The 14,445-nt window shown below is 40.2% G+C and overlaps 2 protein-coding genes across 8 annotated transcripts in view; both read left to right on the forward strand.

The window, feature by feature from the left end:
• LOC144663745 (elongation factor G, mitochondrial-like) overlaps positions 1-14,445 on the forward strand; it is a 49,690-nt gene that overhangs the window by 8,718 nt on the left and 26,527 nt on the right. For all 6 annotated transcript variants that reach the window (XM_078524795.1, XM_078524796.1, XM_078524797.1 and 3 more), the window contains exon 7: positions 614-690. In XM_078524795.1, coding sequence (XP_078380921.1) covers positions 614-690 — 77 coding nt within the window. The remainder of the gene's footprint in view (positions 1-613; positions 691-14,445) is intronic.
• On the forward strand, positions 4,507-11,590 carry LOC144663755 (angiotensin-converting enzyme-like). 2 transcript variants are annotated; one of them, XM_078524812.1, is made up of 5 exons: positions 4,507-4,573; positions 5,713-5,936; positions 7,191-7,437; positions 9,261-9,383; positions 11,073-11,590. In XM_078524812.1, the coding sequence occupies exons 2-5, from the start codon at positions 5,864-5,866 to the stop codon at positions 11,371-11,373; spliced, it is 744 nt and encodes a 247-aa protein (XP_078380938.1). In that variant the 5' UTR covers positions 4,507-4,573; positions 5,713-5,863; the 3' UTR covers positions 11,374-11,590. The 2 variants fall into 2 exon arrangements, with proteins under 2 accessions (XP_078380938.1, XP_078380939.1); XM_078524813.1 differs by lacking the exon at positions 4,507-4,573 and having other exon boundaries at positions 5,596-5,936.

Genomic DNA, 14,445 nt, shown 5'->3' on the forward strand with positions numbered 1-14,445 from the left:
TTTTTTCTTGTCAAGAATGCATACTTTCCGTCAAAGCCTTTGGCCAAACTCAAATTGTTGTCTGACTCATGCGGGGGGGGGGTCTCATGCGGAGAAATCTATTTTTAGTAATAGTGCGCTTTGCTATTCATCACATTCCAAAAAAAGCAGGCTCATGCTAGGATGCCCTAAAGGTAAAAGAAGCTCGTGATGATTGCCCACGATACCATAGAGAAACGACAAAGGATTGTGCAAAGAAGGCTAGTGTAGCAGAGAAAAATGTGATCTTACTTTGGTAGAAAAAAAGTCACAATTAAAATGGGAGAATATGAAGTGAAAACCGGAGAACGGAAACAATCGCCAAAAACGGGAGGTTTCCAGCCGAAATGGGAGGGTTGAAATTTCTGTGTACATCTGAAGTCATGTACATACATTTTTACTACGTACGGTGTTCTTAGTTAATTTATCCAGAACACCAGCCCGAACTTTTCTCACCTGGCTAATCACCCTATACAAATTACTGATACTCCTGGGTTCAAATCATTTAAATGTTAATCAGTAAATTTTATTACTTAGGCCGAAATAAAATATCCTGTAGAACTTAGAATGACCTTTTGTTTGCTTTCTTCAACAGAGCCAGACATTAACAGTTAATCGGCAAATGAAGCGTTACAGTGTGCCCTGTATTGCCTTTATTAATAAACTTGACAGGTAAATCTATTCAATACTGTGCTGTACAACAGCTTTTACACACATGTAAAAAGTTGCCATCCTTTGTTCTCAATTGTCATTTTGATTGGTAAATTTTGTTCCAAGTGGTCCAGATTGAGTAGCCAAACCAGAATTTAATGAATGATGTTTCTCTATTTTCTTTCAGAATGGGAGCAAATCCAGCCCGTGTTCTGAGTCAAATCAGGCAAAAAACAACTTTACACGTCAAATCAAAACACATGTGTGATCATTGTATTGTCAATGTGTGTTTGCCTGAGTTATTGTATATGTGACACAGTTCACTAAGATTTCATCTGTAAAGCCAGAACCACTTTTACAGCATGCTCATAAGCTAGAACCACCCTCTGAAGCACACCAAGCAACCCAACAATGTAATTGCATACAGATGTACTTGTCAATACATGTAATTTAATTCATTTTATTGGTCATGCAGATGCTAGGGACCCATCCACAGACTTACATGCTTCTACAAATGTACATCAATTGTAAAAATTAGAACCAATTTGAACAGTACAAAAAATTACCACCTGCAAGTACTGCTCAATAGCTTTCATTAATGAATGGTCACATGCTAGGGTTTCAAGTAAAAGTCAGAGTCACCTTGTACAGCATAATAATCAGTTAGTGACAGTGTACCACATAAAAATACTGCTCAAAACAAAACTGTTGAGACACTTTGCATTTTTCCTATCATTTAAGGTAATATATATATAATTAATAATTAAAATTTCGTTCACCCCTTATCACGTGAAGGTACATGCACATACACTGTACACTGTAATTAAAGTTTCCTAAATAAAGGGCATCCCCTGTTTTTATTCACTACAGAGCAAAATTACAGCACACTGCATCCTTCACACAGTTGCCAATTGGTTTAGAATCGGACCTGAAGGGAGTCATAGATCTTGTGCGATGGAAAGCTTATTACTTTGAAGGAGAACAAGGGTTAGTTAACTTTATATTCTTCTTATTCTGTTTCAAACCCAAAATAGCAATTTTCTTTGTAGAAATATCTTCCCAATTGCAGTATTTCTTTTGCTAAAATGACCAGGCCATTTGAAAGGATGAATGTTTCTACCAAACAGATAGCTAAGCCATTCAAATGGACGGATGTTTCTTTGTAATGGATGACCTCAAACTGTTGCAAAGGATGCAAGTTTATTCAGAATGGTTTACAAACAGCTTGTAAATGGAATTCCATTTGAAAACAAAAAGCATCACGTTTTTGCATGAATGGCTTCCATGGCAGTTGCTGGCAGCATTCCCCCACCCCACCCTCTATTCTATTTTTTCTTCTGGGACACTGATCTTGAAATTATCAGTGTGACCAGTGCCTAGAATGGGGGCTCATGGCTGGGTTGCAGGGATTTGCCAGCCATGGGGGCAGTACTGGTATACATATGATCTAGAGACTGGCTGGTTGCAATGGAAGTCCTATAGGATACCCCAGCATTAATTTGCGGGAAGCAGCAAGTTAACAGCTATTTAAATCACCAACAGGTCTAAAATAGTGGAAGGTAGTATTCCTGAAGACATGCTTCATGAGTGTACAAAACGACGACAAGAACTAATAGGTAGGACCTTCTAAGCAAAATCAACATCTTGATAATAGTTACCGGTAGTGCATATTCAACTTCATTCCTGGAGGTCGTGAGATAGAGACCCTGTGTGGGAATCAGGTTGTTTCATGGTTTACTAAGTTTACTAAGATAATTTATTTTTTAAATAGTTTTTATTGATTTTCAAAAGTAGCATTTTTATTTAATAATTAACTTGGGTGTAATCTTATAAGACATTAAATAAGGTAAAGACTGTGTCCAAGCAAAGTGGCCCGTACAGCCAGAGCTTATCCCAGTTTCCATAGCATTAAGCGATTAGGAGTAATTTGCTACTCCCCCCTGAATGGGATGCTAGTCTATTGCAGGGTTACCCTTCAGCAGTAAGTTTGCCGGTACCCATTTATACACCTGAGTGGAGAGAGGCACTATGAGAGTAAAGTGTCTTGCCTAAGAACATAACGCAGTGCCGTGGCCAAGGCTAAAACCCGGCCTTTTGACTTGGAGTAGAGCGCACTAACCAATTAGGCCATAAGACATTTATTAATGGGCTATTTATTCCTTGACAAATAAGCATAATTAATAGAATGTGTTTAATTCATCAGAAACCATAATATTGCAGATGTTGATGAAGTTCTAGGGGAAATGTTTCTGGAAGAAATACAACCAACAGAAGAACAGTTAATTGTAGGTGTTACACATGTACAGTGAAGTTTATTACTAACAAACCACAAGTCTTCAGATCTAGACATGTACTAATTCCTCGCGAAGCGAGGCCGAAGGCCGAGCGTAGCGGGGTGTATAATTTTGTCCCTCAAAGGGCTCAGACGGGATGAAATCTCGTGTGGAGTTTACGGTCATATATATTTCTATATTTGTGAGCTTGGTGTGTGGCGGAAATGATGTCACACGGCCGCCGCGCGCTGGTGGCCTAATAGTAAGGCGTCGAACTTGAAATCAGATCTTCGGGACTGAGGTCGGGGTTCGAATCCGGCTAGTGTTTTTATTTTATTATTTTTTTTTAAATTATTTTTTTTTTTGTGGGTTCGAATCCTGAGCCTTTCATTTTTATCGTTTTTCTTTTCGGATTAAAATAACACTGATTTCCACATAATACTCCCTCAACGCCTATTCAGGCTATAAACTGCTGGTGTTGAAAACTGTTCATTGTTGTATGAAAATTTGCCATTTCGTTCTGAACCCATTGTTGCTGATGTAAAGGCTGATCGGGATTTCTCCATCCATTGAAAAGATAATCATCTCTGTTTAGTTCCTGTTGCTGTTGCTGTAAAATTTTTGTTGTTGTTGTCTGTGCGTGGCACTATTTTCTCGAGCAGACTGTAATCGAATATTTCTCTCCTCCTCCCATTCTAATTGTAAGCGCGCTGCATCACTTTCCCTTCTAGATCTTAATTGTAATCTATCCTGTAGCTGTTCAGTTGATTCTACTGTATAATTTTGTCTCAGTAATTGTAATCTCTGTATTCTTGTGTCTTCAGCTTCTGTTTGTATTCTATCCGCGGCATTTTGTTGAAGTCTCTGTAATCGTGCAGTTCGTTGTTGTTCAGTTGCTGTTTGTATTCTGTCCGCGTTATTTTGTCGAAGTCTCTGTAATCGTGCAGTTCGTTCTTGTTCAGTTGCTGTTTGTATTCTGTCCTCGGTATTTTGTCGAAGTCTCTGTAATCGTGCAGTTCGTTGTTGTTTACTCTCTGTTTGTATTCTGTCTGCTGTATTTTGTCCGTTATTAGGCAACAATAACCCAGAGCTTCGCGAGGCCCTGCGAGTCACGTATTTCTAATATAGTATGTAATTCATAACAATAAGCAAACAAACAGACATACCAGCAAACAATAACCTAAAAAATTGATAATTTATTGTAACATCTCTTATTATAAAAAACTTCTGAACCTACATGTACATATAATTTTGCATTTAGGGCCCTTTTAAAATTCAAGTAACCTTAAATTAAGTCTACAAGTCTCAATTTTAAATGAAATTGTGTGGCTACATGTAGTTCTAAAAATATACAAATTAAAATACTTAAGCTGTACCAACATGCCCACATGGTGAAATGCACTTTTAGTGCTCACTCCACTGGTACATGCACATTGCATATGATTTTATGCACACCTGATTTGAATAAGGAGGCTTTTATATCACAAGTTTGCAAGAATTTGCCTGTGTATTTTAAGAAGGCTTCTTCACACTTTGTATTCTTTTACTAGGCTGCCATTTGCCGAGCCACCATCAAAAGAAGTTTCACACCAGTTTTTGTTGGATCTGCCCTGAAGAATAAGGGAATTCAGGTAGTCTCCTCTGCATAAAGTGTCATCAGCATTTTTGGGGCCTCATTAAGTATTGACAAGGGAACTACATGTATTTACTGGAAGGCAAATTAAAATTATTGTATCATAACCAAAATTCATCTACTGGTATTTTCTTCAGTACTTGATTGCGAAAACTTTCAGAGACAAATAATGCATACATGTATGAACTCAAACGTAATAATGGTTTGTACTTTGGTTTTGGGTTGGGGGTACTGGTGAGGCCCAAGTGGGATTTAGGATGTTTGTTTGGTCATAATTTGAGAAATTATCACAACATACATGTACACGTTCTGTGACTATAGGCACATCCAGGTTTCTTTCATCTATGTTTAATGTGCGTTGTTCCTACTACTGTTCTTTGAAAATATTTTATATCTAAAAAATGTTGCAGCGGTTAATCATCGTGGTATAGTACAATAATAAAAAAGTATTTTCCGTTTGTCTCACGACGTAGTGTCACTTGTGATGTAGATCGCGACGTTTCGACTGCACACTGCTAGTCTTCATCAGGCGATAAGGTCGACTGGTCTGGTGTATTACCTTATAAAGCACGCTGCTGCGCTGTGATTGGTTGGTTTTCAACAGCTGTGATTGGTGCATTTCGATCCTCGCTGTTCTGGTGTGCTGTTGTTCCCTCAGGGGTCCGCTGTCGTTCAATTCTCCTGGTGTTGTGTTTTTTGATCGTGGGCATCCATGCTTCGGGAATTTCAATTCCACTATCCCTGTTGATATTGTTAGGGTGAAGTCTTATCTGAATTGCCTCTTTGACCCTGCGTGTGTACCAGTGTGGTTCACGATCAATAAACTTTACTTCATTGCAAAGCAGAATTAACTTCAGTCATTTTTAACTCGGAAAAGAGTTGTAGTGCGCGAAGTGACTTTCACTCGATTCCTGTTAACATAGGCACGCAATGCGTGCAAGTGTCTTAAGGCCTCTAGACATTGTTTGGTATATTATTGGATGTATCAAACTGAGTGAAGTGAACTGAAGTGTGGAAAGTTCAGCATAACTTCGGTTTTGGAAAACAAGTTATTTGTCAGTTTTTTGTTTTCATAATAAATTTTCCGAGTTCAGTGGCTTATAGCCACTTTGATGTTATTTTTTTTTCCTTTTTCAGGATCAAACAATGTACCAACATTAATCACAACGACTTGGTAACCACTCGTCACGAACTGGGCCATATTCAGTATTACCTACAATAGTGGGACCAGCCTTTCGAGTACCGCACTGGCGCCAACCCAGGATTCCATGAGGCCGTGGGTGATACCATGTCGCTGTCAGTTGATACACCGCAACACTTGAAGAAGATTGGTCTGTTGGAAAGTGTCAGCAATTACACAGGTAGATAAATACAGTATAAGATTTATTGGCAAACTCTTGGAAGTACATGATGCAACAGACGCTTGGGTGGGAGGGGGCAGAGGGGCGTGTTAAGGCGGGACTAAACGTGAATTTTAGTGGAATATTGAGAGGCTTAAAGAAGAGGTAGAAGAAAGAAAATTAGTTTGGAACGCCACCAGACAGGTAACCCCAACGAAAGAGCACCCCAGGTTGTCAGAGGACTGTCTGGTGTCAGTCTACTATTTGCTAAGTTCAAGTTCCAATTTTTAAACATGTACATCAAATTTTTAATATTTCTTATTTCTCGATCTAAATTTTTCAAACCCTTTGAGAAAAACTATCTCTCCCAAACATCCCCATAAATCACCCAGAAATTCAGTTAAAAAACACCCCCAAATATGATTTATGGCATGTACATAGGACTTTTGCATTGCTTGAAACGTGAACGAGATATTTCCAGTAAACCCCTGTTAAGCAGCGAAGACATTGTCTTTAATAGTGTAGGGAGAAAACGAGACCAATGCATTCTTGCCTGAAGGCGGTCGAGCTGTGTGGAGATCGATGAGAAAGATGGAAATTTTAAGTTTTGGTAAATGAAATAAGAAAGATGTACAGTAGAATCCCGATTTCTTGAACCCTTGGTTGCTCGAAATTCTCGATGTAAACGCGAACCAAGTCGTTTCCCTTCCACAGCAATCACCCTCGATTTCTTGAATTTTCTTTTCACTTACGGTTGTGTAATCGGAATCCCGCCGTTTTTGTTGTGAGGGGGAATCTGAGTCCTCGACAGCATTAGAAGGAGCAGGGTTCGTACTCGTCTGGAATACCCTTGAATTTCAGGGGTTCGATTTCAATGCCATGAAATTACTTCAAATTGGTTTCCAGTCCTTAAAAGTCCTTGATTTTTTTATTAAACGTCAAAAGGCTTCAAGGCAATGAAAAGACCGCCAAAATTAGCGATTCTTTTAGTTCTTCAGCAAGCACATCAACGGCACATCAACGGTACAACAGACTGGAATTCGTTGGTTTGAGGTAAATTTTAAGTCCTTGAAATTTCCAAGAAGGGTCCTGGAAAGTCCTTGAAAACTCCTTGCATTTTTTGGCCTTAAAAGTGTAAGAGCTCTAAAGGAGAATCCTTTTTCCCTACCGACTAATCCTTACGGTCTTACAGAAAAAAAATTGTTTCTAGTTTTACAAGCTTGGAAATTCGAATTCCAAAGTTCTTCTCATTTTTCGTTGTTTTCACTTTCTCAGAATCCGACATCAACGCCCTGATGAAGATGGCGCTGCGTAAAATCGCTTTTCTGCCGTTCGGGTTTTTGATCGACCAGTGGCGATTGAAAGTGTTCAGTGGCAAAATTACTGATGAGAATTACAACGCCGAGTGGTGGAAACTGAGGACTAAGTACCAGGGAATAAAACCTGCTGTGGAACGGTCAGAAGCGGACTTTGATCCTGGGTGCAAGTATGATCACATCCCTGCCAACACACCTTACATCGGGTTTGAATTCCAATCTTTGTCATTCTTAAGCATGTTCGACATCTCTCTTCTGATTGGAATAAGCCATATTAGGAACTACAGTGGCCAATATACTTTTTTGATAATAACAGAGAATTCTCGCGTGTTGATTGGTCGAAAGCTAAGGGTGGATGCATGAGACAAAATGACATAACCTGACGTAACAAAAGGCAATTTTCGTAAAACTGTTAAAATTCCAAAACATTGCAGTGAATGACTATCGCTCATAGGATGCAAGGGCGAATAGTCTGTTTTAGTAGAAACTCTAGAGAATTGCAGTCCAAAACCTACAATTTTATTTACTTTTAAGTTAAAAACTAAGGGAAATTATCCCTTTTAAAAGAAACGCTATTGTTTAAGTTGTTACTTGTAATTTTACAGTTCAAATAAACGTTGTTGCTGTTGTTGTTCAACGCGCGCGAGAGCAAACAGAAAGCAGTGGCAGAACCAATCAGATTCAAGGATTTCCAATAGAACACGGCTGATATTCTACGTGAAAATTGTAAAAAAAAAACAAGGACAAATTTGGTCGATTTTTAATGTAAGTTGAGAAGCCGTTTATTCGCGCGAGAAAATTGTTTCAATTTTCCAAATCAGCCAGCAAACGTCCATTTTGATCTTGCATACAGTCGAAGCTCTCTTAACGGACACTCTCGTAAGCGGACAGCTCTACTAACGGCCACCTTGTTCAGTAGAAACCCCGTTTTTACTCCCTTACAAACTCTGTATTTTTACATTCTCGTAAGCGGACATTCCCGTAAGCGGCCGCGGACACTTTCACAGAGTACGACTTAGACTTTTTCTTGGTTTTTAAGCTCCCGTAAGCGGACACCTCAAAGAAAATCCTAAAGAAAACTCTGTATTTTGTTTTTATCAATCAACTCCACATCGCCGTTTGTCACAATGATTTTACAGTAATAGCAGTACCATATTTCAGTGTTTTTTTTGTCGTCATCTACGTCCGTCCATCCGGTTATTAGTTTGGCAAGCTCCCGTTAACAGCCATCTATCCCCTCGTAAGCGGCCAGCTCCAGTTACGGACACTTTTTTCGCGTCCCGAGGGTGTCCGCTTACGAGAGCTTCGACTGTACTATGTTCTTGAGATTTGAGAAAGTATTTGTACAACAATCGAGCAGTAGATAAGGTGCAAAATCTTTAAGGATTAGCCTCCGCATCTATTAACCTAGGCAGATAGGACCTGTCAGAGAAAACTGCCTTGCGCAAGCCTGAGAACACAATACAATGATCCCGCAGCAGGCCTCAATCCCGGATCACTCGAACCGCAGTCCAGTGTCTTAACTATTAGGGTAGTGCACTTCCCTACTTACTTACTTATCCCAACTAAAGCTCACAAAATACGGATTAATTTGTTAAAATAGGCAGAAATATATAGAAAGGAGACCGGAGATGATTCGAGTGTGGAAGGGCTGTAGGCTTTCGCGCCCGCGTTACTTGCGTACATTTAACCGGGGAAAGGGGAGGGGGGGGACCTCGAGCAAAATGCCCCATACTGCCGAAGCTTATCACGGTTTTTTGTAGCATTAAGCGGCAAGGAATATCCATCGCAGGGTACCCCCCCCCCCCCCCCCACAGCATTATTTCGCCGGTACCCATTTATACACCACCTGGGTGGAGAGAAACACTATGAGAGTAAAGTGTCTTGCCCAAGAACACAACACAGTGACCCTGGCCAGGGCTCGAACCCAGACCGCTCGATCCGAAGTCCGGCGCGCTAATACTACGCCATCGCGCCTCCCAAAGGCCGAGTTTGGTATTTTATTTTAATATTCTCTTTTTTTACTTAGGTATTTCATGAGTTACGTGCTGCAGTTCCAGTTCCACAAGGCCGCATGTGACGCAGCTGGTTATAAAGGACCTGTGCACACTTGTTCCATTTATCAGTCAAAGGAGGCAGGCAAGAAGATCGGGTAAGTAAGTAAAAACTGCAAGTGAGCAATGTTCTGTCCTATACAAAAGAGCTTTTCTTAACTGACTGTCAACAGAGTGATACAGAGGTAGGTAAAGTCTGCGTCGAGCCAAGTGGCCCATACAGCCTGTTTCTGTAGCATGAGGCGACTAGGAAATATCTCTACTCCTCCTGGGTGGATGCTAGTCCATCGCTAGGATGCTAGTCCATTTTCTTTAGGACCGCTGTAGTAATTTTTTGGAGGACTAGACTCTAACGACGAACATCGGAATAACGTGTCTCCCACCCCACTGTATCACGTGTCAGACTCCGCACTGGATCACGTTTCGCACGTGCAGTTTTCACTAGGTCACTTGCGCTGCGGGCCATTTCCGAGGTGCCTTTCACTTTGTATTAAAACGAGACCTAGTGAACAACATGTCATACGTTCACTGTCTTGCAAAGCAAACTTTATGAAAGCCGAATGGTGCACAAAACTAGATTCGAAACACAGATAAAAGGACCCTCTAAAATGGCTTAGTGAATAGACCATAATTATTCGTATTCTTAGTATTGGACTGGAACTACGCTTGCAATGGAGATATCATTAAATGAGCTTCATGTCATTTGCATTTGAAAAGATTACCTACATTAGCCTCCATTGCAAGCTCTTTTTATTGGTATGTTTGTACCGAAATGGCCTCACGCGCTACATAAGTTAGCACATTTCCACTCCTGAGACCGTCGTTATACCCTCTGATATTTATTTTAGTATTTACACGTTGAGATCGTTCGCATTTGCGTTCATGCCCCGGAAGGTCTCATTGGAGGTCTCCTTTTTTTTTGTCCCTCCTTCCTCCTCTTGGCAACGAAAACCTTAAGCATGCTGCACTTCTTCGCATGTGTGGAAATTATTTTCGCCCCATATCTTAGTATCCCCGCGTGTGCCATAGAGGTGCAGCATAACAATGGAAATTCTTTCACTAGTTCCATTGGAACTACACCGAGAATACAAATATGGTCTTTTACTTGTTATTAAAGACTAGCAATGGCATATTGGAGTTCCTGCATTTTGATTGGTTGACAGCCAATGGTATATGAGCTCAAATACCATAATTGACCATAAATATGGTAGCCGATACAAGTCAACGAAAACAGCTTGTGAGCTAAAACACTGAGATTCTTTGCTCGTTTTTAATAAAACAATTATTCCACTCGCACTTGTTGAATATGAGATCGTTACAGCCATCTATCTTATTGTTACTAATTTTCGCGGGAACTTAATTTCGCGAAAATGGAATGGGCATATTTCGCGGGACTTAATTTAGGCGATTTGGCCAAAAATACGTAATTATCATAAAAATACAATAGAAAACGCTTAAAATAAGTTTTAGCGGGTCTTTAATTTCGCGAATTTTTGAAAATATCGAAAATTAAGTCCCGCGAAAATAAGTAACAATAAGATACCATCTCATATCCAACGCGCGCTCGTGGAATAATTGTTAGCTCGTTCTCTCTCTTCCCAACTCCCCCACCCTCCCCTTTCGACGCCTGCTACGCAGGCTAAATAATTGTTAAACATACCCATGCACAAAGTCACGTGTCATAAGCGCCAAAGCCCGGGTACTTCATTTATCTCATGCCTAAAATTGCGCTTTAAACATATGAAAGCAGAAGAAATAATGATCAATAATACCATTTTGTCTTGTAGCGATATGTTGAAGATGGGTAAGAGCAAACCTTGGCCCGAGGCCCTCGAGAAGCTGACCGGAAATAAAACACTGGACGTTGGAGCACTGACTGCCTATTTCGAGCCACTTCGTAAATGGATGGTGGATCAGCGAAATACACTAGGATATGCCGCACCCGGGTGGGATGAGGATGACGATGTCACCACTACCGTGAAGCCCACGCATACGACCACTGTTGTCGCTGGAGTCTCAACTCTTGCTCCAGTCCTGTTTAACACGATTGCAAGTTTGTTGTTCGCGCTGGTTGTGTTCTCTCGCTAAAGCTCTTCGATAGCTAAGACTTTAAGTAGTATACTTTACAAACTGTAGTATTCAGATTTTTGGTTAATTTGAGGTGATCATGTTTCTAATAGATCGCTTTTGAAGTAGCTTTTGAGATTAGTATGCAATCGCCTGATTTTTGGTTTCCATTTACCGTGGTTGTAGAAGCTTCCCAAGGTTTTGTCGTATATAGAACGAAATAAATACCATTCTTTCACATTTTGAGTCGTGCGTGTGCATCCTTTAACCAGTTCTCACTAGTGACGCAAGCACAAGCGCAAGCACAAGAGCGATCATGCAAAAAGGACAGATTTTGATCCTTGTGCTTGTGCTGGCCGCAAGCACAAGCATCAAAAAGCAATGCGCTTGTTGTTTTGTTTCAGTCGAAGCCGTTTTCAAGGTGAAAGGTTTTCAAGGTCAAGAGCTGTTATCCATGTGCTTGTGTTTGCGTCGCTAGTGAAGACCAGGCTTAAATAAATAATGACCTCTGCCATTAACTATGAACATGGGCGATCCAAGCGATCGTGATCGCCCCAATCGCTACAGACGTTAGCGATCGAAAGTGTAATCTTTTATATCGCCCCAATCGCAAGAAAACGATGGAGCGACTTTAAGAGAACTTGCCTTTAGAAGCTGGATTTCTCAGTAACAAAATAGATTTGTGACAATACATAACTAGGCTATTTAGACGATCCTGTTTCATGGTTGTATTTCAGCCCATTAACAATAGGTTTGTTTTATTTTTTGTCATATATACATGCGCTACACACGGGTTTTTCTGATTCCTGTTTCATAGTGCTTTTTAGGTTGTTCTTTAAAGTTAAAGGGGAGAAAATATACGGAAAATGATGCCGCGGACCTCTCCTAGGAGCGTTTTGGGGAGAAGAGTTTAACCCTTACGTTATGCAATCCAGCCATACACGATCCCATAGTTAGTAGATTTGTGCTTTGATAAACCAACTACTGGTACTTCTGGCACTAAAATATATATTTCTTTTTTTTTTGGGGGGGGGGGGGGTCTCTTTTTTTTTTTTTTTTGGGGGGGCCCCCCCCCCCCCCCCCCCCCCTCTCTCCTCGTTTTGGGGGCAGAACCCTTTACCAAATTTTTGTTTGGGGGGCTACAGACCTTCCCCCCCCCCCTCCTCCTTTCCCTCCCGTGACTTGTTGCGTGATCAGGGAAAGACATTTTAAGTCACTCATCAGGAACGTTCTAGTCTGAGTAGTATAAAACTTTTCTAAACGAGATGGGAAAGGCAGGATACTAAGGTAGGCTGATACTCAGGCTAGTCTGGCTAAGGGCGTACAAACGTTGGTTAGGAAACTAAGTTTCATCGCTAGCTAGAAATGGGACGACTGCGCTGACATTTTAGATCATGCCAAGACAACTGAGAAAGCTTTATCTAAGCTACTTATTTATTCAAACGTTTATAAAGCAAATTAACGAGGTTAGATAAGAAGTGCTGACACCATCCGCAATTGATCTGCACACGGATCAAAACATCACCAGGCGAGTTCGTTCAGCCAGATGAGATGATATGTTAAATTTAGAAGCCTGCAAGATTCAAGTACCTCAGCACTAGGTTGAGTCAATTTTTAAAACGGTGGAGGAAGATGTATCTTTGTTAGATCTGCGCAAATTTTATAAGTGTTAGTCAGAAAAAGAAAACGATCAAGTGGAAAATGTAGATGCAACAGACGAGAAGAAAAGAAAAGGAGGGAGTGGAAAATGGGAGTGGTGGAAGGCCTAGTACAGCCAACTCCCTCTATAACGGACACCTTCGGGACCATCATTTGGTGTCCGTAATAGAGAAAGTCCGTAGTAGCGAGAGCTATTTTCAGTAATTCTTATTCGCCGGGACTTCATCTCCTGTCCGTAATAGCGAGGTGTCCACAAGGCGAAAGTTGACTGTAACAGGGACCGATGGTATCGCTAGAGCCAATGTCAGAGTTATAACAAAGGGGAAAACGACCTTCACCTCTCCAGAAGAATGGAAAACTCTATCCATTTTAGCCTGCGTAGCTGGCGGTTTTTTGGGGGTTTAAACCGCGCACAAACACGTTTAAAGCGCGCACAAACAAGCAACGAAGCAGCGACAATTAGCGGCACCAACAAACCCGCCAGCCACGCAGGCTATACCCGAAATGAATGGATGAATGAAAAACTTTATTATTGTCAAAACCACATAGCTAGGGAAGAATCCCTTACTAATTTGGGGACACATTATTAAAAATACAAAAGTGACAAATAATGATATTAAAAACTGTGTAAAATATCAATAGTAATATAAAAATCTAATACTAATCATACTTAACTATTAATTCAAAAAATAGTTGGTCTAAAAGTGTAAAAATAGAATTGTAATCGCTATAAAAAGTTGATGTTAAAAAAAGTATATGATACTGAATAAAAAATTATTCAGTAAATCCGTTTGAGATTCGGAGGAAAGCTCGAGAAAACGAACAAATGTTTGTAATCGCGGTATGAAATCCTACAAAGAATGTCCCTCGTCAAAATGCGGCTCTAGATACCAGATGGAGGTCGGAACTAATGTTTCAATCGCAGACGAGTCAAGGAGGGGAATAAAAGGAGAAGCCACGAGCCAAGCGGCCCACACTGCCCGGAGCCAGGGCGGGAGAAGGCTTCTCGTCTTTTATATTTGTACAATTTTATTTATTTTAGTCAGTCAAGAAGTGTGTTATATTTTTTTACTTGTTATATATATGTATAGGCTGTTACTGCCTTGATAAACACTTCAGCTTGAAAGGCCGATAAAAACTTAAAAATTGTTAAATGTATTTTTATAAAACGCGGCAGTGCATTTGAAATTAACCTGTTTCCTCTAGAAAACCTATTTTCCTTTAATTATTTAAAATAAAAACAAGTTTAATTTATATATTCGTATGCGAATTATACCAAACAAAGCGTATAATCGCAGTGATCGTATCTTCAATGGTGTGATATAGCGCTGTCGACATTGTCAACTTTAAAGATATAGAACTCCGATATTTCCAAATATCTCCAGCTAAATTTTTGATATGTTCTAAAACATCTAATAGAACATCTAAGCGTAA

Source organism: Oculina patagonica, chromosome 8 (assembly GCF_052425735.1).
Source record: "Oculina patagonica isolate OP01 chromosome 8, crgOcupat, whole genome shotgun sequence".
Taxonomy (NCBI): Eukaryota; Metazoa; Cnidaria; class Anthozoa; order Scleractinia; family Oculinidae; genus Oculina; species Oculina patagonica.